Genomic DNA, 22,370 nt, shown 5'->3' with positions numbered 1-22,370 from the left:
AAAAGGTACATACAACTCATGTGCTAACTCATATAAACCGGTAGTGTTACTATAGAGACATGACCCAGGGAATTCATTCACAGGAATGGTCTAAGATCAAAATCCTCATCCAAGTGCCCAGTGTATGCATCCAGAAGAGTTCATGTTTTAGGAGCATAGCGTTTATAACTCCCCCTCTGTGTGTGGATGTTTTATTAACTAAATTCCCATATATCTGAGAGTGGAAGAGTTGTGTTTCGCCTTGGCAAAGTGTACAGCCACAGGAGGACTAGATGCTACATTGTTTCTGATAGTACTGCAGTGTTCAGCGATTCAAGTTTTTAACGTTCATGTGGTCTTACCAATGTATGCCAGTCCACATGGGCATTTAAGCATGTACTCTATATGGAATACCAGAAAACTCGCCCTAAAACAAACTCGACCCAAACTCAGGTCTGTGGCCTTAAGCTAGATGCAGATTAGACTAAAATCAAATCTGTGCTTGTGGGGGTCCCTGGAACAAAAAGGTTTGCGATAGGGGTCCATCCGTGGAACAAAATATGTTGAGATGGGGGTCCACGGCCAAAAACACATTTTGGGGGTCCTTAACCACTGATAGGCACATTCTACAAATGTCTTCTAAATCATAACAATTTTCTGAAAAAAACTTATGTTGCCATCAGTGTTTCTCAAACTTTGTTATGTGAAGGACCCCCAGAATGATATGTATTTGGCCACGGACCACAGAGTTATTCACAACATATTTTGTTCCAGGGACCCCCAGAAGCAAATATTTGATTTTAGTCTATTCTGCATCTAGCTTAAGGCCACAGACCCGTTGGGAAACGAGTTTGGGTCGAGTTTGTTTTAGGGCGAGTTTTCCGGTTACCCTCTATATGATGATGTTAGTGCTAACGTTTTATGTGAGAAATGGCATTGTTGCCAATGACCACAATTCCCAGAGGGGACAGAGCAAAGGAAATATGTTAGGGTGATGGAGGGGGAATGCCTGCTCTCAGCATGTTCATGTGAGGGAGTCTGTAGCAGCAAAATGTTGGTGTGGCATGCTCCTTAATACGATCCATGATACAGGTACTAGGATTACAGTCAGGTCTTAGATCCAGGAAGCCTTTGGCAGCAGGCAGTATCCCATCAAAGGGGACATTAGAATATAGGGATTCAGTATCAACCGTTTCCCCCTGAATTGTTATTAGTATATACAGTGATTTTCTTTATGTACCTTTCTTTATGTAGTGATTCTCTATATATAAATTTGTAGTAACTAGTCCTTACCCGTTCAAAGATATGAGCTCCGAAATGATGTGCAGTGTGTGGGTTATGGGGTGTGCACTGTGCACACAGTATACACTATGAGGGATGGAAAGTAACTTTCTGGTGCTTGCATGATAATATGTAGGAGCATCAATGTAAGAAATACCTGTTTCGTTTAAAGGCTACAGAGATAGTGTGTACCGATCTACATGACATCATCTGTAACAGGGCCAGCCAACACCCCCCCCCCCCCCAAACACACACACACACACACACACACACACACACACACAGACACACACACACACACACACACACACACACACACACACACACACACACACACACACACACACACACACACACACACACACAGCTGGTTAAACATGTTGCCCCATGCTAGATGCAGAATAGATATGCCTCATGCTAGATGCAGAATAGATAGTAGATACACCATAAATGCTAATATACAGCATATGATTTGTGAGAGTGACAAACGGGCTTCACAGTTATGTCAGGTGTGTTAATATGCTAATGGTGATGCGATTTCAGATCAATTGCTCCAGCCACTGAGGAGAAACGCTGTGACAGACACTCAGACAGACAGACACTCACTCAGACATTTGCAAAATTATAGTATAGATAAATGAAATGTGTTTTTGTATTTTATACAATTTTACTGATGCCAATGTGCAATGGATTTGTAGTAGGGTAATTAAGATGGTGACTGTATATAATTAAGATGGTAACTGTATAGAGTATATATTAGAAATCTGACCAAGAGTGATGTGTTGGATCCAGCACCCATCCTATTGGCCTCTTTGATTGTTTTCTAACCAGAGAATCTAAACAACTGAACATTATGTAGTCCTAAACTATACTCTCAACTCATGTTTTATAGAAGGGTGAATGAAATCATTCAATTGCATGCTCATCCATCCCCACAGATGAAAACTAAGCCAAACCCATGAACTGCCACAAGAGTTGAAAACTGGCCAAGTCATATAGTAAAAATATAAAGGGGTTCTGAGCACTGTAATGATATGTTGTTTATTAGGTATTAATCAGATAATACATCAGCAGTATAATAAACCTTCAAAAATAATAATTAAAAGTGCGGAGATTCAAGATGTAATAAATTTGGTAGTGAACGGTAGTCAGAAGTAGGTACTGAAATGTGGGAGCTGGGTTGGGTTGGGTTGTGGAGAACTGATTATCACAAACCAAAATGTGTGTTTCCAACTATGCTGGTAGGGCAAGCACAACATTGGTCTCTGAAACTGCACTGCTTATTCCCCATGTGAACCTAAATCTAAATTCACTTCCATTGCTGTTTCTCAAACTCAAACTTGGTACGGATACAATACACAGTGGTCTAAAAAAATAACAATGTCTGGGCAGTGTCAAATAGGTGCCAAGATGCTTCTGTGGTCAACCCAATCAAGTTAGAGGGACTCATAGCTTAAAGTCTAATTCATCTAAAATATGTTATTTTCAGCAAGTAACACTGTCATAAACAAAATATAAATTAAGCTTTAGTTCCACATTATATCACCATTATAATTAATGAAGAGTTCCAGGATGGGGGCTTATCAAACCTTTAAGCAAAGCTCAGAAAACAAAGTAACTATAAACAGTCATATACAATTTCTGCTGCTGTAAATCAAAATGTGTGCTTTTGTAGCAAGAGACTTGTTTTTGACCACACATGATCTACTGTAAGGTTCTGTTTATCGCCATCCAATATAGGGATGTTGTCAGAAACACGAACACATTTCAACATGCAAAACAGTTATTAATCATTTCATGTGTCAGTCTTGTAGAAAATACTCCTTAGCTGCCTTAATGGGATTGGGATAGACTTAAAGGGGCTAAAGTGATGGGTCAAAGATTCCATGGAAAACCTCAGAACTTCACTTCCCCGAAAGAGAGCGCTTTCTTGGTCAACGGATGAATCCAAGACAGGGAGAGGAGATGACACTGCCAAAGACACCAACCACCGGCCCCTCTCTCTCTATATCTATCAAAGAATAAATCAATAAGATCACAAGATGAATGCTTCTGCTGGAGGTTGCAAAGCCAAGCATCCCCTCAGTGAATAGTAATTTCAGAATATCTCATGTGAATTTCAATGCTTCTTTTGTAGACTTTTTTGATATGCATTACCTCGCTCCTAGTGTGTGTCAGGTTATAAATCAGTAGCGTACATTCCTGAGCCTGAGCCCAATGCTGACTTCAGCACTGTCATACTCAATGGGACCAAGTTTATCAACCAAGCCTAGGGGCCAGAAAAACTCCCAGCAAACAGCCAGTGGCACCAAGCATGGCAGAACATCTGTACAGCACATGTCAACTTTACTCAGAGTGTATATCGTGTACTCTTCTAACTTTAGCGTGTCCTCACATGGCCATATGCCACATGCTTACAAAACACACTGGCTGTTAGCATGTAAAATTATGTGATGCCATAATCGAGGATTATACACTTCAGCAATATCTCCTGAGGCAAAAAAAAGGGCAACTGAACAATATTTGACCCCCCTAATCTTCCTTCACAAACACTTTCTCAGACTCACTCTCCATGATATGCATAACTTCACTTTTCCTCTGCAATTTTCTCTGAAAACATGACATTACAGGGAATGTGGTGCTATCTCCAAATTTGTGGTCATGAGAATTGTTAAGAAAAAGGAAAAAAGAAAAAGGAAAGACGAGTGAAACCTGATAACACCAGATCATGTTGTTTAGCAATGGGCTTTCGCTGCAGAGGGGAGGTGATTTGATTTTTCCCGTTTGTCTGGATCATGGATTTCTGGAATAACGTCTGTTGCATGTATTTGTGTAACTTAGATGAGGCCTCAGTAGAAAACCACTCTCAGAACAATTGGAAGAAAGCAATTAAGGAGAGTGAGCAAGGGCCACGACTTCTCTGAACGGCAAACCTCAAGTAAGCCCCCCTGAGGGGATGTAGAAGTGCTCTGCGTTTCAAGCTGGAAAAATAGGACAAATGCTAGGGAATCAATGAACCTCACCAGTCATTGCACCTCTAATGTGTGTAATTTCAAACCGAGGGGAAAATAATGTGTTTTGTGGTTTCCAGGGAGAAAATACTGTAATATTTGGTTTACAGGTCTCCAGAGATATTGCATTATTGGCAAAGTGTAATCATGAACACAGGTTTAAGGGTCAAACTAGTTCTGCAGTAGGACTGCTGTGACAACGTATTTGGAGTACTAAAATATAAATACATGAAAAAATATATATATATATATTTCATGTTGATATAGTTTTTCCTCTGTTAATGTAACCAGTACCAGGCAGAATACTTTTATGTGTACAAAAATCAATTTATTGTAACTTCAAAGGTTGCACAGATGGGGTTGTTGGTTTGTAAATTCCCACCCCTTCTCATGATGGAACATGCATCTAATTGTCTTGACACGTCGTTCAGATGTGGCTGAACACACACAGTGTGCTAAAGTCTTTTGGAAATAATCGTGTGCGTGGTGATGTTAAACCCGTGTTTGAATTGAATTTAATGAGCAAGAAGGATTGGCTATTAAAACCAATCCAGCAACACATAATATAGTGCATGTGGTAATACTCCACTCCACAATGAGCAATCACATTGCTACACAAGGTGTCTTGGGAGCTATACATCCTAAGCTGCGTACTGGGTGAGTAACGTCAATTACCAGCACGGAGCTGGTCTGACATGGGGCTGAATATTGTTCTTGGCACTGAAACCCAGGCAGAGGAGAGAGGAGAGAGAGTGAGGAAGCCTAATTGTGATGTGCCATAATTTCCCGCTCAGGGCCTCTCACTCAGGATATGGGTGAGGTCAAAGGTGCAATGGAGGGAGACCATCAGAGCTAAAAGTGTGCTGGAGTCATCTGTAGAGAGTGATTCACAGAGAGGTGAATGCAACTTGGTCGGACAGGGGACCTAATCAGATTTCAAAGTAAACACAGCACCGCCGGCTCCAGAGGGCTGAGTCCAAACATTGTTGCTAATTGCATCTGTCTTCATTTTCCGCAACTCACAGTGCGACACCAACGAGAAAGAAATTTAGATGGAACAGGAGCTGTTTCAAAACCACAGAAAGCACCTCAACCTTACCTCAATTTTCAGTTCATAACTGTTCATTTTAGAGATTGCCAACTCTGATTGCTTCTGTCACAAATCAAAATATAAGGTCTGTGAAGTGTTTTCTACTGGAATATTTCTTTTTTTTTTTAATGCATGGACACTGAAAGGGAAAATATATATATGCTTGTCCCCTGTGCCACATGTGGAGCTTCCAGGGCATGGAAACCTACGTAAGCACCAGTCAAGTAGTACAATTTGGCTTTTCAGGTGGTTGCAATTGATCTCCCTTATTGTGACATTTCTTTGCGAGAGAGTAGCTCCAAGGTAAACAGGCACCTTATGTCCAAAGGCTTCTTTTTGTCAGTACCTCCGGGTCAGCTGCACCTCACAACGACAAATCCTGCTATAGACAAATACTTAAAGCTGTGCACAGAGGGCATTTACCATTATGCCATGTCATCCTGTGAGTCAGGCCCCACTGTCTGTTCCAGGGACGTGCTGGGCCCCTGATTCAGCCCGGGAAAAAGAGTTGGAGAGGCCCTCATTGTGCGCTATAGAGAGAGATCTCTCTCTATAGGTGGAAACCTTGTATGTCCAAAACCGTTTGTTTTGTATTTATCATTTAAAAAATTATTTAAACTAGTGAAAACAGCCGATCTACAAGCACACAATGCCTCGCGATGCGAGGCGTTGTGTGCTTGTAGATCTGCTGTTTTCACTACTTTTGTGCAACGGCCTTGTATAATAAAGCAGGGCTTTGCTTTGCGAAAAAGAATTACAAATTTGAAACTTGGAGATACAAGGTTTCTGCCCGACAGTAACGATTTACTTTGTTGGCCGCCCAGCCCCCAAAATGGAACGAAGGCTGACATTTTATTTTTATTTTCTTTCCTAATAGCCGGCCTGTACCGGCCGGGAATGAACCGGCCGTTCGGGAGTTGTCCCGCTTTTCCCAATGGCCAGCACGTCCCTGGTCTGTTCTTTAATTCAGGTCATGATCTGGGCCTGTGGCCTTTTACTAGCACCCTGGCAGGGAGAGTTATGCCCTTTACCCCAAAGGACAGTGTTCACTTGTTCTAACGTGGCTCCTTTAGTATTTGGTTTTCCAGCGAAATCCCCAACCACATATCAACCGACTGCCATGTGCAGACTTGAAAATTACAAGTCTATGGATCGCTTCAGCTGAAAGTACATTAAACAACACAAAGTGTTTTTATTTGACAAAGATTATGACATTTTAGAATTCCCTTGTCCACTTGCCCAACAATGATCATGCACTACTTGGGAAAGCAAATAACTAAACTAAACAAAAAAGCTGCAAAGAACAAATGTTTCAGTTATGAAGTCTTCATAGGGTGTTGTCCCCTGAACTAAGACAACTAGAATATTGACAAAATATGAATACACTAGGCTACAGTGCAATGACCAATGTTGCACCCCAACAAGTGGATAGTGATAGAAGCTCATATCAAACATATAATTTTTCGAAATGTCTAAGTGTCTGTCTGTCTGAAACAGCGTTTCTCCTCAGTGGCTGGAGCAATTGATCTGAAATTGCATCACCATTAGCATATGAACACACCTGACATAACTGTGAAGCCCGTTTGTCACTTTCACAAATCATATGCTGTATATTAGCATGTTTATGGTGTATCTACTATCTATTCTGCATCTAGCATGAGGCATATCTATTCTGCATCTAGCATGAGGCAACATGTTTAACCAGCTCTGTGTGTGTGTGTGTGTGTGTGTGTGTGTGTGTGTGTGTGTGTGTGTGTGTGTGTGTGTGTGTGTGTGTGTGTGTGTGTGTGTGTGTGTGTGTGTGTGTGCACTGTGCAGGCAGACGGGTGTGTGTGCAGGCGGGTGGGCGGACGGGCTGGGGGGGGGGGGGGAGGGAACACAGTATCTCTGTAGCCATTAAACGAAACGGGTATTTCTTACATTGATGCTCCTACATATTATCATGCAAGCCCCAGTTAAGTTACTTTCCATCCCTCATATACTGTGTGCACAGTGCACATCCCATAACCCACACACTGCACATCATTTCGGAGCTCATATCTTTGAACGGGTAAGGGCTAGTATAACAAACAGACTGGAGATGAAATCTGTTAAATCCTCTAAAGCAAAACAGGAAGAAAATCAGACATGTGATGGAGAAGCACATTTCATCATGTTAATCTTGGAGGACAGATATTGTAGGTTGAGGTTCACTTGACTGTCCTGATCCTTTTGCAGGGAATGATTTGAGAATGTTATGGAGCATCAGAGTGACAGCATCTGGCCTTGTAAATGGTTTCACTGAAGGTGCAGCCTACAGACCATTATGTCTTTGGAGAGTGCTATGGGTAGGCTATGACAGATTTATTATGATTCATTGTAGATGCTGCTGGAACCATAGCTTCCCATCTGTTCGCTGACCTTGACACTGCACAGCATATGATCTAGAGTTGTAACATTAAAATTGATAAAAGTCATTAATATTATTCAGTAGTCTCTGCTGAAACAGGAACAACAATGTTAATGTTTTAATGAATTAGTGCAACACGATTTATTGTCCTGCAGTTCTAAATAACGAACATTATCAGTATGAAAATCGATGACATGGACTGGGCTCCATCTAAAATTACATTTAAAGATCACAAATCCAAGTATAAATCACCCTAAAGACAGGGCAAAGGTTTTAAACACTTCAATGGTTTATGTGCTGTTGCACCCTTTATGTCTGTGTGTGGGTTTTACAAATATTGAACCAATGAAAAGTATTTAAAAAGCACTTCAGACTAAACCTCCTTACTCCATTGGACGCTCAAACTGTCGGTCAAACCACCTACTTAAACTTTTAATTGTGGAGTTTGTTCCCCATTGATTAGAATGATGAGGTCGGACGGAAAAAAACTATCTTAATGGTCAAATCTTAATGGTCAAAAACCTCCTAACTCCACTTTAGCTGATTTGGGTAAAATGAGGATAATATAAGGACACATTCAAGTATCTGACAATGTATAATATAAAGTCACCATACCGACTTTGATGAGACAGACAGTATTGTGTTGTTCTAAAAACATGTTGTTTTTCTTTTCTTTTCCTGAAAAGTTAACTTTTCCCATAGTATGATAAACACACTCAAGCTCATTATATAACCAAGAAGAAAATCTTAATTTAAAGAGGTGGTGCCATAGTTTTGTACTGTTTATATTATATGTGTCTATGGAGTTAACATTACTCTAACAGTCCCCCATGTGTGGTTATAATGTGCAAATTTGCCTTCCCTGTGTGTTTTTTATTGCTTCCTGAAAGCTGAATGACTCAGAAGTCAAAAGTTAAAGTCAAAAGTTAAAGTCAAAAGTTAAAGTCAAAGTCATCCCCTCCCCTTTTACCATACATCCAACACTGTGGGTGTGGCTAACTTCAGCTGGGTCACCAAAAACCTAATTTTAACACTTTCTGTAGACCTACACTTTTTTGAAAAAAAGTAAATCTTCCTCCTCGTATTATATAATCATAATACCTGATCATCATGTTTTAGGGGGGGGGGAAATCATGGGTGGCACCCCATCTTTAATATACTACTACCAGTAAGACTCCCTAATCGGGAGATAAGCGACCGTAGGTGGCTTATCTCCACAAATAGGGCAAAAATGTGTTTTTCCAAAATCTTCCTGATCCATGTTGATGACATGAGTGTAGACATGCTGTGTAGTGATATTCGTGATTTTAGGGCAAAAACTGTAGGAGCAGTGTCCAAAAATGTGTTGTAAAAATCGGCCTGAAGGTGGCGCTACAATAGGGCCATGTGAGAAATGAGGGGTGGGGTCTCCGCGTTGCCTTGGCGGACGAATAGGTACCGGCCCCGGCTCTCCCGGACGCTCCTAGCCCGAGTTACGGCATTTTATGTGCGCTGCAGTGGCAGGGGGTCCTCCACTGGGGGCGCCACCACTTTTGCATCCGTTCTGGAGCACCAGGAGTCACTGCAACTAATATTACTACTACTACTACTAACTAGAAATACTGTTCCTACAAAACAGTGTGGGCTCGCATGTAACACCATGTATGGGCACAAAGATCTACCCTTTGGCTGCACCTCATTGGCTAAGGGCCCTGCCTTTGTACTGTCGAGGAGAACTTGACTGATAGATAAATAATGAAGATAACATACGTGTGCTCGCTTTCAGCGAGCCCACAATCTAATAATAATGCAATTTGAAATTGCGAGTGTGTGGTTGCTGACAGTTGCTGACTATATTCTACAGTAGCTAACTGTCATATGAAGCTCGACCAATTGATCCCCTATTGATTCCCTACTGATTCCCACTCCCATTGATTCCCTATTGATTCCCTATCCCTGCCATTTCCAATGGCAGTGGAAAAGTTACCCTAGAAGTCTATAAACAGTTACCCTAGAAGTTCCCTGGGACTATAATGTGTTGCCCTGTTGGGCAACCACATTAACTAGAAATACTGTTCCTACGAAACAGTGTGGGATCGCATGGAACCTACCCTTTGGCTACTCCTCATTGGCTAAGGGCCCTGCCTTTGTACTGTTGGTAATTGTTTTGAGGAGAATAACCTTGGTCTATAAAGTTTTGGTATAACATACTGGTCTCGCGCCCACGTGTTGTTGTTATTTATATCAGGTCGCACTTGGTGGTGATGTCACCAAGAAGTCAAGAACGCTGCTCCTCATTGGCTAAGGGCCCTTGTACTGTCTGTAATTTTTTTGAGGAAAATAAACTTGACAACGTTTTGGTATAACATACAGTACAGGTCTCGCCTTTCAGCGAGCCCACAATCATCAACATAAACTTCATTTGCATAGCACTGAAGTAGGAGTGCACAAGCCGCAAGTTGGCACCTTGACAGAGAGCAGTCTTGTTTAGGTAAGGTGTTTGTTTTATTTTTGAGCGGTGGTAAACCGCTCCATAGAGTGGCTGTGCGTGTGTCTGTAACCTTTTTCCTCAGCGTTTTGCCTTAGCAAAACGTGTGTGTGTAGCATAGAGTGGCTGTGCGTGTGTCTGTAGCCTTTTTCCTCAGCGTTTTGCCATAGCAAAACGTGTGTGTGTAGCATAGCCTGTACATCCTAGACTCAAATCCTAGTCTGAAGACGTTATGCAAGCACGACCACCGCTCACTTCACATTGGGTGTGATTTTTTCTGTTGCTTTGGTTGCGCACCGTTCTGCGCATCGAATATCCCTAAATGCAACATGAGGGCGACCTGTTAACAGTTGTTTGTGTTGTTTGTGTTGTTTGTGTACGTTGCCATGATTTTGCGCGTCTCTCTGCTTGCTGTAGCAGTGACATCACGTCACTGACGTGGCAGTGACCTGGCAGTGAATTTGGCAATGAAACTGTCTGCAATGTCACTAACATCTCAGTGTGAAGTCCAAAGCAGCTGGAGAGCAGGACAGCAACAGACCAGAGCAGCCGAACAGCAGAGCAAGTGAGCAACAGCAGAGAACATCAGAGAACATCAGAGAAGAGAAGATGAAAACTAATCTAGATTATACTGCATATATATCTCTATCAATTCGAGAAATGGTATCTGTGAGTCTGTGTTTACACCCCTAGCCAATCAGAGAGAGGCCATCTGTGCCTTAGCCAATCAGACGGGCATTTTGTTTTAATTGAAGACTGACACAAACCACACAACATCTGGAAGGAAATATATGTTTCATCTAACCTCAAGTTAACGGATAAGGAAATTCAGAAGAGGTAAACGCAGTAGATAGAACCAGATGGAGGATCCTGCATTCCTGCAGGTTCGGGTGGCACCAGCAGTGTGGTGAAGGATGGCCAGGGCTCCGCCACCACCATAGTGGTGCACCAGGTGGCAGATGTTTGCTTGCCAACCTCGGCTCCCCCTCTACGCCTGGTGGAGTGGAATGTGAAACCTGGGTCTCTGGTGAACATGAACTCTGTGCTGGCGTTCTGCATCCCCACATCCCCAGTGGAGGCCACAGATCATTTAAGTAGTTTGCCATCGGAGAAGGTGAAGTAGGACCGTGCTGGAGTGGTGAGGGAGCTCTGCTGTCAACACGGACAAGTCATATCTGGGAGTGTCATTATCAGAATAGATGAATGCAACCACCCAACAGTAATGAAGGGTTTGTGTGCTAAATGTGGCCAGGACCTGACTCAGCTCGAGAGCAGGAATGGGAGACAGCAAGCGCCTATCTCCACAGCAGCAATCTCCATGGTACACAGTGTCCCTGAGTTGATGATCAGCTCGGAGCAAGCAGAGCAGCTTGGCAGGGATGACCAGCAGAGACTGCACAGGAACAAGAAACTGGTCTTAATGGTAGATCTGGATCAGACACTCATCCACACAACTGAGCAGCACTGTCAGCACATGTCCAATGAGGGGATTTTCCACTTCCAGGTTGGACGTGGAAAGCCTGAGCTCCACACACGTCTTCGCCCACACTGCAAGGAATTCCTGGAAAAAATAGCCAAACTCTATGAGCTGCATGTTTTCACATTTGGAAACCATCTTTATGCACACACCATTGCAGGTATTGTGGATCCTGAAAAGAAACTTCTCTAATCGGATCCTATCCAGAGACGAGTGCATTGACCCTTTCTCCAAGATAGGGAATCTTAGGAACCTTTTCCCTTGAGGAGATTCAATGGTCTGTATAATTGACGACCGAGAGGATGTGTGGAAGTTTACACCAAACCTCATTACTGTGAAGAAATACATCTACTTCCAGGGCACAGGTGACATCAATGCTCCGATGGGGTCACAAGAAGCTCAGATGGCCAGGAAAGCTGGTGATGTGCCAAGCAGGCCTGCAGATGGCACAGCAGAGGTGCAGAATAACGGTCTCAGAAAAAAGGGGAAGGACCAAAATAATGGCAGGAGAGAGGATTACACAGCCCTCCAGAGCCCTCCCTCTGCTCAGGGACTAACAGTGAATGAACAGACACATCCCCCCGGGATTGAGGAAGTCGAGCATACCCAGGCTGGAGGGCCAATGACTGAGGCGGAATCTGGGACGTGGTCGAGAGAAACACGCATCAGTTCAGATGGCAAGAGCAACATAGCGCCAGTGACTGCGGCATCACAGGAACGGGCGATCTCCTCTGCACAGTGCCTCAAGGCCAACAACCTGGATTTTGACCTGTCGAGCGACAATGACCGGGACGATTACCTCATCTACCTGGAGGAAGTGCTGGTGAGGATCCATAAGGAGTACTACCGCCACTACGAGGCCTACCTTGAGAAGGAGTCTGGCAAGATGCCCGACATCTGCAAGATTGTGCCACAGCTTAAAAGACAGACACTCAAGGGAACCTCAATTGTGTTTAGTGGCCTGTACCCCACCAACTACCCAATGGAACAAACACGGGAGTGCTACCACGCAAAGGCACTGGGGGCGAAGATTGGTAAAAACCTGGTGCTCAACTCCAAAGAGCCTGGAAGAACAACGCATCTCATCGCTGCAAGAGCTGGCACTGAGAAGGTCCGTCAGGCACAAGGCTGATGATTGGCTGTGGAGTTGTCTGGAACGCTGGGAAAAGGTAGAGGAACAGCTGTATCTGCTAAAAGAGGACTACAAGATGCCAGAGAAACAGCCTAAGATCTTTAACTGATGTTGTGTGGACCTCAAATACAGAGAAGCTGATCCGAAGGGGTCCACAGGACTCCTGGCCTCCGTCTTTCCCACCGCTGTCAGGGTCTGTCTCATTCCATGATCATAGAGAGCAACCTTCTCTCAGGGGAACTCAAATGGGTCAACAGGACGAGACAGCAGGACAGGGCCAAGATGACAAGCAGCTGATCACGTCAGGCATCATTCCCCTCTACACACTCTGGGAAAGTATGGATAGAGAGGTAGACGAGGTCCTCGCTGAGGAGAGCAGTGACAGCGAGAGTCAGGGGCCATGGAAGATGAAAGTGAGGGACAAAAAGGAGAATGAAGAGCAGCGACACCAGGGCACTGGGCAGAGTGCAAGATGAGGACCTCTGCTGCAGGCACTGGGCAGCAAGGAGGTCCAGACGCTGGCTGACGATGACAGGCCGACAACAGGAATTGTACAGAGGGGACACAAGCGAAAGCATGAGGAAGCCAAGGAGGAAAAGAATTTGGAGTACTCTGAGGACGAGTCATCTAAGGACTTCAACGAGGAGGAGGAAGGCAGCTGCTCGGAAACGGATGAGATGGCTGCTGCCGTGGAGGCGGAGCTTAACGACTTTATATGAAAAGACAAAAGAAAAAAAAAACATCATGCGGTGCAGCAGCCGCTGTCAACTTACGAGGACCCAAAGAACTAGACTGCACTGTCGAGGTGCCAACTTGTGCTTTCACCTGCCATTTCCCAAGAGGTGTTGGGAAATGACAGGTCTTTCACCTGTCAGCCAGCATCCAATAAAGCGACAGAGAGCCGATGAGATCGACTGACCGTGGCTGTGAATTTTAACCTGTTCGGACCAATGGGAATTCGAACCATGGGAGTTTGCCGGTGACGGTGATCGTGAGGTCGAGCTGGAAGAGGGAGAGATCGTTCTATTCAGCAAGGCTTTAGTGATGAAGAGGGAGATGATGATGAGGAGGAGGATTCAGACAGATGACTTCATTGTGGACTATGACGGCCAGCCTGTCACTAGGAACCTGTTGTTGGGAATATTCTGTAATATTGTTTTGTATTGTGTATTGTGTAACCTAACATTTTTGTCAGAAAATTTCAGCTGTAATTTCTGGTATTATACTGGTATTATACTGCTTGACCTTTTATAGCTTTTGCTATTGCCAACTTAGTTTTTTGGTCTTTACTCTTTTGCAGCCAAAACTGCACATTCTTTCTGTTCCCCCAGAAGGAGTGGTCATTTCTGCTTTATGTCATACTTTGGATCATGGGCAATTTATTTCAAATTTTAGAAACAGCTCCTCCCTAATATTTGTGTAGTTTTTACATCGTGTTAAGTGCAATTCTGTACAGCTCCCTCATCACAGTGACAGCACAGCCTCTCCTCTCTGCAGCCAGGTCTGTCTCTAGTGTCTGCCCTTCTCTTTTGCCAATCTATGATCACTCAGTCTGTACACTGACAATGTATTTCCCTTTATGTCTCTCTCTCTCTCTCTCTCTCTCTCTCTCTCTCATCTGTGTCTGCTAAATGCCTAGATTCTAAATTGATATGAGCTACTTCAGGTTAATTTATTCAAAAATCTTCCCCACAGTTACCTTACCCAATATGAGATACCCTGTTGCTATTAATAATAGAACGATGAAATTCTGGGAAATTGCAAGTGTGGTTGCGTTTTTTGCATTTTCCCTTTCAAGTCCATGGGGAAAATTAATTCACAATAAATGATCTCAACAACAACTATCTCTTTGCAAAATGCAAGCATATCCCGATGAAGCCGCTACAGTAACCTTTTCATAATGTTTAATGTCAATAATTACAATTAAAAAGCAACTGATATTGTCTTAGACTGGTATGTAAATATCCAGTGGTGGACAAAGTCTACTAAAACTGCTTGACTGTACCACACTGTTTATATTATTGAAACGAATAAATGATTCAATCAATCAATATGCTTTATATTAAAACAAGAATTGACACAGTCAATATAAAATCTGTGTGCTCGTTTTAGTGTAAAAAAAAGTTTGTAAAAAAAATTTTTTGAAAAAAAAAAAGTTTGAAAAAAAAAGATTAGAAAAAAAAAGGTTTAGGTCCAAAAATGTGTTAAAAAATCGACCTGATGGTGGCGCTATATGGGACAGATCCATGTCGATGAGATAAGTGTAGACATACTGTGTAGCGATTTGTGTGATTTTAGGGCAAAAACTGTAGGAGCAGTATTCAAAAATGTGTTTTAAAAAATTTGGCGGGGGTCCCTGGAGCTGCGGGGGTCCCTGGAAGGGTGGAGGTTGTGGATTGGCAGACAAGGATTGTGTGTGGAAAATTTCACATGGATAGGGGCAAAAAAGTGTGATGTGACGTGACAGACAGACTGACGGACAGACAGACAGACAGACAGGCGGTGGAGGTTTTCATAGTAACGGCGACCTGACGGTCGCAATTATAATCATTAGTATTGTTTATTTTAATTATTATTATTAAGGAACTCTAGAAATCTCAGTTGGAACTGTTACCCCAGTGACCCGATGCTGGATAAGCGGTTGAAGATGGATGAATGGATGGATGGATTATTTTAGAGTAAGCTACTTTATTTACCATTATTGTGTACTCCGCCACATGGGGAGCAATCTTCAATTCAATCTTCAATTCAAAGAAGCTTTATTGGCATGAGAACACAAACGTTTACACAGTGGTGGAAAAAGTACCTACATTTTTATAATTAAGTAAAAGTATCAATTCTGCAATGTAGAATCACTCTGTTACAAGTAAAAGTCCAGAATTACAAATGTACTTGAGTAAAAGTACAAAAGTATTGGTATCCAAATGTACTTAAAGTACCAAAAGTAAAAGTACAAAATGTTTGAAAATAGCAGATCTACAAGCTCACAACGCGTCGCACCGCAATGCGTTGTGAGCTTGTAGATCGGCTATTTTCAAATAGCCTTGGTATAACATAGGGCTAAAGTGGTTTATGTATGTTTTAAACTGTAGTTATTGCTTTGTAGATTAGCATTATTGGGCTAAATGTAAAGACGCTACGCTGCGCCAACCGTGAATTCAACACAATCTGCTGTTGAGCAGTTTAACCAATTTGCTCCGTACGTCTACACAAACGGTCAGATTACAAAGATAAATTGCTTAGTGAAGGCTCACGGATGTCACCATAGGGTACGCTCCAGCAGAATGTCCCGTAATGATCGTATTATTTAAAGAGGAGCATTTTAATCCGATCGGTCGTTGTTTCCTTAAAAAGGTATTAATGTATCTAAGTGCAGTACACCTCGCAACCGATGGGGTCGCATGGCTGAAAAACAACAGAAAATGACGTCTGATCGGATTAAAATGCTGTTTATTAAACAATACGAAAGATACGGGTAATTCTGCTTGAGCGTACCATACTGTGACATCTGTGAGACTTCAGTAAGCACTTTATCTTTGAAATATGAACGTTTTTGTAGACGTACGTAGCAAATAGGTTTAACTGCTCAACACGAGGTTGAAGTGAATTTATTACGTGCCCTATCTAAATTGGTCGGGCTAACAGTGCTAAATGTAGCATAATCAGTGTTTGTGTAACTTCAGTTAGAAAGATAATCTGACGGTTCTGACAGACTTAACCTCCTCGCGTTGTGAGCTTGTAGAAGAGCAAAAATAGAGTTGGGTCGCCGTTTTATTCCATGAGTAATTGTGTATAACATGCCTGCGTTAGCCTGCAGCTAGCGCTAGCTAGCGTTAGCCTGCAGCTAGCGCTAGCTAGCATTAGCGTTAGCCGTTAGCCACACATCCAGAATAGTCTAATAAGTCAATTTTCCAACGGCGAGTGAACGATTGCATTCCGTGTCCTTCATGGATTTTTTCCCCCCTGGCTGTCAATGTTTTTATTGTCCAAAAAGAAAACGTTCTGAACGTTAAAACTAGATAGTTTTACGATCATGACAATGTTGTCAATGCTAAGTCAATGCTAAGCAGGGACAACAAACATTTGAGTACTTTTGCCAACACTGCTAATTTCCCCCATAGCCTGGAGGAGCGGTAAGGGCGCTCCTGGGGTACTGTCCTGCGATTGGCCCTTAACTCAGTACCATGTGACATGGGATAGCCAGTCCAGAAGAGGTACCCAACGGTCGCTAGAATCTCGTCTAAGAAAATGAGCTGATGAAAGAAATCTGTTACACAGATTTAAAAATATAAATTACAAAATATGTTCTTTTTAATGCATTGCTGCACTGAAATTTAGACAACTGTTCTGAAAAAAATTGCAGATATACAAGCTGCAAGCTTGTAGATCTGCTATTTTTGAAAAATCGTGAAAATTTGTGCAAGCCTTTGAATATTTCAAATCCTTCTAAAAAAAACTGTTTCTATGTCAGTGGTGCTCAAAACTTTTTCATGTGAAGGATCCCCAAAATGATACGTAGATTAGAAAAATCGTGAAATGCAAATGCATTTGGAGACCCAAATGCAAATTTGGGTCCCCATCCGGAATCAATGGGGGTCAATTTACTATAATACATTTTTCGTCTTAGGAATGCGACAAATACAAAAAAATATAATTGAACTCAAGTCTCCATGGTGTGAGTAATCAATAAAAACAAAGTTATTTGGGGGGTGAACTCATAGAGTGTATATATATGTGTATATAATATATATATATATATATATATATATATATATATATATATATATATATATATATATATATATATATATATATATATATATTCTTTTTTTATTTATTTTTATTAAATCTTTATACAAATATCATGACATACAAGACAATACAGTACACAGTACAACACAGATACAAACCCAAACGAGAAGTTATCAATACATCAATACAAAACAATTCATAGCCAGGGGGAATTACTAAACGAAAATATTAAAAAGTGAACACAAAAGAATATTTTTTTATTTTTCGAGTCACGAATTGTTTGAATGTACTGCTTGGCTTCAATTTCAAATAACATGAATAATGGCTTGTGAGGGGTGAACTACTCCTTTAAGATGACTTGCCTAACGGGCCACGCCCATAGTTACATCATCGGTGACGTCTCCGCCGTGTGTGTGTGTGTGTGTGTGTGTGTGTGTGTGTGTGTGTGTGTGTGTGTGTGTGTGTGTGTGTGTGTGTGTGTGTGTGTGTGTGTGTGTGTGTGTGTGTGTGTGTGTGTGTGTGTTGTCATTAAGGAGAAAGAAAGATGGCGTCGGTGTCAGAGATGTACGACGTTGGCTGGGAAGGTAAACAACAGCAACAAAAAAACAGCACGACAACGTGCTTTCCTCATTTGTGTCTCTAAAATCCGCGTCTAAATGAACGTCGTCCGGCCGGGTCTTCTTCTTGTGTGAGACGTAAAGAGGGAGGTTGTCAGCCACACTGGCTAACAACATTAGCTACACAAGCTTGCATGCTTAGCTAGTGGTTGAGGGGATCATTTGGCTAAGCTAACTTTAACTTTAGCAACTACTGGGCTTTAAATGCGAAGACCGAGAGTGATTCTGCGTTTACCTGTGTCCGACCGACACACATTATGCTGTCAACATGTGATTGTGGGATTACAGGCTGATTAGGCGTTATTTCTAGCAATAGAATGGGAGCTTGGCTTTATTTTAGCTAGCAGCGCCGTCTGATCTCGCCAAAGAAAGACCTCGGATTTTGTCCGTGGCAAATTCTATATTTTCTTTTTTACACACCATTATAATCTTATTTTGATCATGAGACCTACATTACTGAATGTCAGTCTCCAGGTTTTCTGCAGAATATTTATGACACCTGTTTAATGTCTATGACGATAGCATATTAGGAGTCTCACTAGTCTCAACTAGTAGACCTACTAGTGGTTCTCAAATGTTTTATTTGCAAGGACCCCCATAACACTGATCGTGTACGGGTCCATTAGGTTCCATTTGTATACACTCAGTGTTACAGACCTACTAGTGTTATGGTCATTGTTCAGGACTATCCCATGGTAATATTATTGTCTTCTCATTTTGTATGTCTGTCTGTGGCAAAAAAATGTATTTTGACAAAAATGTCCACCACAAGCAATAATGGCGATGAACCCTGCTTAGGTCCCACGTACATTACGTTGGCTTGAACGCTACTACTACATGTTCTACTCATTTGATTTCAATGGAACTTTCAAATCATTATCATTCATTTGAATGTTACATCCCACATCGTGGCCAAACATGGTTTGATTTTTAAAAAAAGGTGCTAGACCTCAGACAGTGAAAAGGTCTAGACATGAATGCATTGAACAAAGGCTAAAAGTAGTTAGCCTACTGCCATACGGTTACATGCTGCCATTCAGACATCCCCCTATTCAGACACTAAACCCTATACCTAACCTCAAAGGATTAGGTGTTGTCACTCAGACAATTAGAAGTCAATGTCTGAATGGCAACATGTCTGAATGGAGAGTGTATTATACCCTGCCGGCCATACAAATAAACCTAATACTAATAAATAAATAAATTGCTCTCATTGCTTAATTGTTTTATTGACAGAGATGAGAGACAAGCTGCGAAAGTGGCGAGAAGACAACTGCAGAAACAGTGAGCAGATTGTGGAAGTTGGCGAGGAGCTGATCGGTGAACATGGATCTAAACTCGGAGATGACAGTAAGTGTGGTCGGCCTATCGACCTGTCAGATAACAAATGACCACAGAAAATGATAGTTTCAATAACAAGTCTGAATAACCCAGGCTCATACTTGCTGTCTGTTACATTCTGTTCCACCGGCATACACATTACATTACTGCCAATACAGACAAAATGTAAAAATATATAATACAGGAAATTAATATGAAGAGATGGGTTTTATTCACAAACCTGATGTAGATACCACACAAGCCCCCCTCTAAATGCCATGAAACACATTCTATTTGGTTTGGTTGCTGGCCCTAACTTATGTTCACAATCTAATAGTGGTTTTTGAAAGGATAACTGTCACTGTGTAGAGTTCAGTAGCACTCAATATTCTTTTTGGAAAGAATGGATAGTTCATGTTATCCACTGTGGGCCCAGATGCATTAGATCTTGCTGATCTTTGTGGATAAACCCCGGTAACGTTGCTTGGCTTTTCAGTTTGCGGTTGCCCTACTTAATATAAAAGCACATTGGATTTTATCTGTCATTAACTTGTTTTTCTTAACTCATTGACTGCCAAGGCCCGAGTTTCCCGAGTTATTACAGTAGTCCCAGGCTGCCACAGCCCGAGTTTCCCGAGTTGGAAGCCATTTTGGGAAAAAAAAAGAAAAAACTTTTTTTTTTCTTTCAAACATTTTTTTTATAAAAAAAATTCTAAAAATGCCTAAAATGTATTAGGCATGATCGCAATCGCGAAATTGCATGGTTAGCCCCATAACAAACATCTTTCAAAATGGCAAAAATGGCTGTTTTGTCTGACTTTGAAGGCTTCTATCTCATGAATGCCTGAACGGATTTCCAAGCGGATTTTTTTGTTTGAAAGCTGTTAAAAAGTACTACACATATGGTGCATATATGGTGCATGGGCGTGCACAATCCGTGCACAAAAAATTGATCCGTGCACTAGAAATTTAGGAAGGTGGCAGTGTTTGTTTTGTCTGACTTTGAAGGCTTCTATCTCATGAATGCCTGAACGGATTTCCAAGCGGATTTTTTTGTTTGAAAGCTGTTAAAAAGTACTACACATATGATGCATATATGGTGCATGGGCACTAAAAATTGATCCGTGCACTAGAAATCTAGGTACGTGGCATCCTGGTACTTGGCGGCCATCTTGAAAAGGGCATTCAATGAGTTAAAAGAGAGCCTCATGTCAGGCTATTTTGGGCAGGTTAGCTAAATATACTCTGGATTAATTATTTTTACAAAGAATTTGTAAGTAACATAGGGTCCCTTTGTTATGTATTTCTGTCAAAGACATGGATAGAAAAACAGGGTTTGCAAACATTATTCAGACATGGACATAAAGTAACATATAATTAAGTGACGTGAGGTAAAATGATCATGGTTGAAAGTTGGAAAACAAGGAATGGAAACAAAGACAAGGTGCAAGTGGAGTGGATGATTATATGTGTGAGTAGGCATCTCCCTTCAGTCTGGCTCATGTTATTACCCCTGAAATGTTTTCATATAGGTTTACACAGAGCTAGGCAAAATTCATAACTTCTCAGTATTTAGATTATTGGATACACTTTGTAAAGCCTCTTTAACCACATGAACCCATATTATGTCCTTATTTTGGGCTTGTCATTATAGGCTAACCTTTTCCCAAATGTTCAGATGTTTTCAAAATTGTTTTATTATATTTTTTTGTATATTCCGAGGGGGAGTCAAATATACAACTACTTCTTGAGAAGACAAACAAAAGGAACTGAATAAATGTTTAAAGATTTTAATAGCGAAAATATCCAATCTACAAGCTTGTGGGTCGGCATTCCTCGCACAACACCATCATATGACAAAGTATAAAATAGGGCTTAAGAGGTTAATCTGGCACTTACGTTTTCCACAGTTTCAATGTGGTTTTGAGGGATGCAACATCATTTCTCTGGGTTTGGCTACCACCTGGACAGTGCAAAGGCACCACAAATAAATAAATAAACAGTAATTTGAAACAATGTAAGCCCCATTATCAGAGTTCATAAATCCGATGTTTTGAAAAGTTGTAAAAATAAACACACTGTGGATTAAAAAGAATAAGTATGGATCTATTGCTTAAGACAGCAAAACCACCAGTTTGAAAGTCATAAAGCACCCTAGTAAGCCCTTTGCCTGTTTTACAGAATAGCTCTGACTCAACTTTATGATTTTTGCAGCAATGTAGATTCAGTTTTACCTACCATAAACATATCAAAGGTTTAGGTTTCCTTTATAGTCCTGCTGAATTACGCAGTGAAACTCCTTTTCCCCCCAGTCATTATGATTCATACACTCCTTAAACTGGAGGATAAACATTTAACACACCATGGTTTTTATTGAAACCAGCTCTTAAATTGGCTGTGAAACAAGATTGCAATTATCAAAACAAGAGCTGGAATCATAAAAAGGCAAAAGAAAGCTCCAGGCATTTGTTTATTTTAGCAGAGGCTATCAGTTTGTTTTTGGAGTGGGATTTTATTGTACTTTTTCAATTAGTAGTATTGGGTGTCCATTTGGCAGAGGAGTGTGTGAGTGCATGCTTGTTGAAATAAACATCTGACATTTAGTATTAATCTCATTAATCGTCTTCAGCATCTAAAGCTATTAGTGATGAATATATTATATTGTCATAGCTGACAAATGGAATAAACATTTTGATTTTGGTAAACATTGAATCTTACTGCTAACCATAAAGTGAAACATTTTACAGGAGCGATGCAGATGGTCAGTGAAAGGTCTCGCTAAGTGCAACAACAACAATAACAAAAAAAAGAAGAGAAAAGAACACGCTGCAAAGACATGTTGGGAGTTTTATTTT

General features: G+C 41.4%; 1 protein-coding gene and 1 pseudogene across 2 annotated transcripts in view; both read left to right on the top strand.

Moving 5' to 3' along the window:
• The first annotated feature begins 4,866 nt into the window (after nt 1–4,866).
• LOC308299057 (RNA polymerase II subunit A C-terminal domain phosphatase-like) lies at nt 4,867–13,545 on the top strand (annotated as a pseudogene). The gene is made up of 5 exons: nt 4,867–4,928; nt 10,718–10,782; nt 11,102–12,904; nt 13,062–13,239; nt 13,318–13,545. The product of its transcript is annotated as an RNA polymerase II subunit A C-terminal domain phosphatase-like (transcript).
• Nucleotides 13,546–18,099: 4,554 nt separating this feature from the next.
• Nucleotides 18,100–22,370, top strand: part of emc2 (ER membrane protein complex subunit 2) — a 30,130-nt gene continuing 25,859 nt past the window's right edge. Inside the window, exons 1-2 of the mRNA XM_080738641.1 lie at nt 18,100–18,162; nt 19,432–19,545. Coding sequence (XP_080594767.1) covers nt 18,123–18,162; nt 19,432–19,545 — 154 coding nt within the window. The 5' untranslated portion in view covers nt 18,100–18,122. The remainder of the gene's footprint in view (nt 18,163–19,431; nt 19,546–22,370) is intronic.

Source organism: Nannobrachium achirus (assembly GCF_963921795.1).
Source record: "Nannobrachium achirus genome assembly, chromosome: 2".
NCBI lineage: Eukaryota > Metazoa > Chordata > Actinopteri > Myctophiformes > Myctophidae > Nannobrachium > Nannobrachium achirus.
This window is presented reverse-complemented; position numbering and strand designations above follow the sequence as displayed.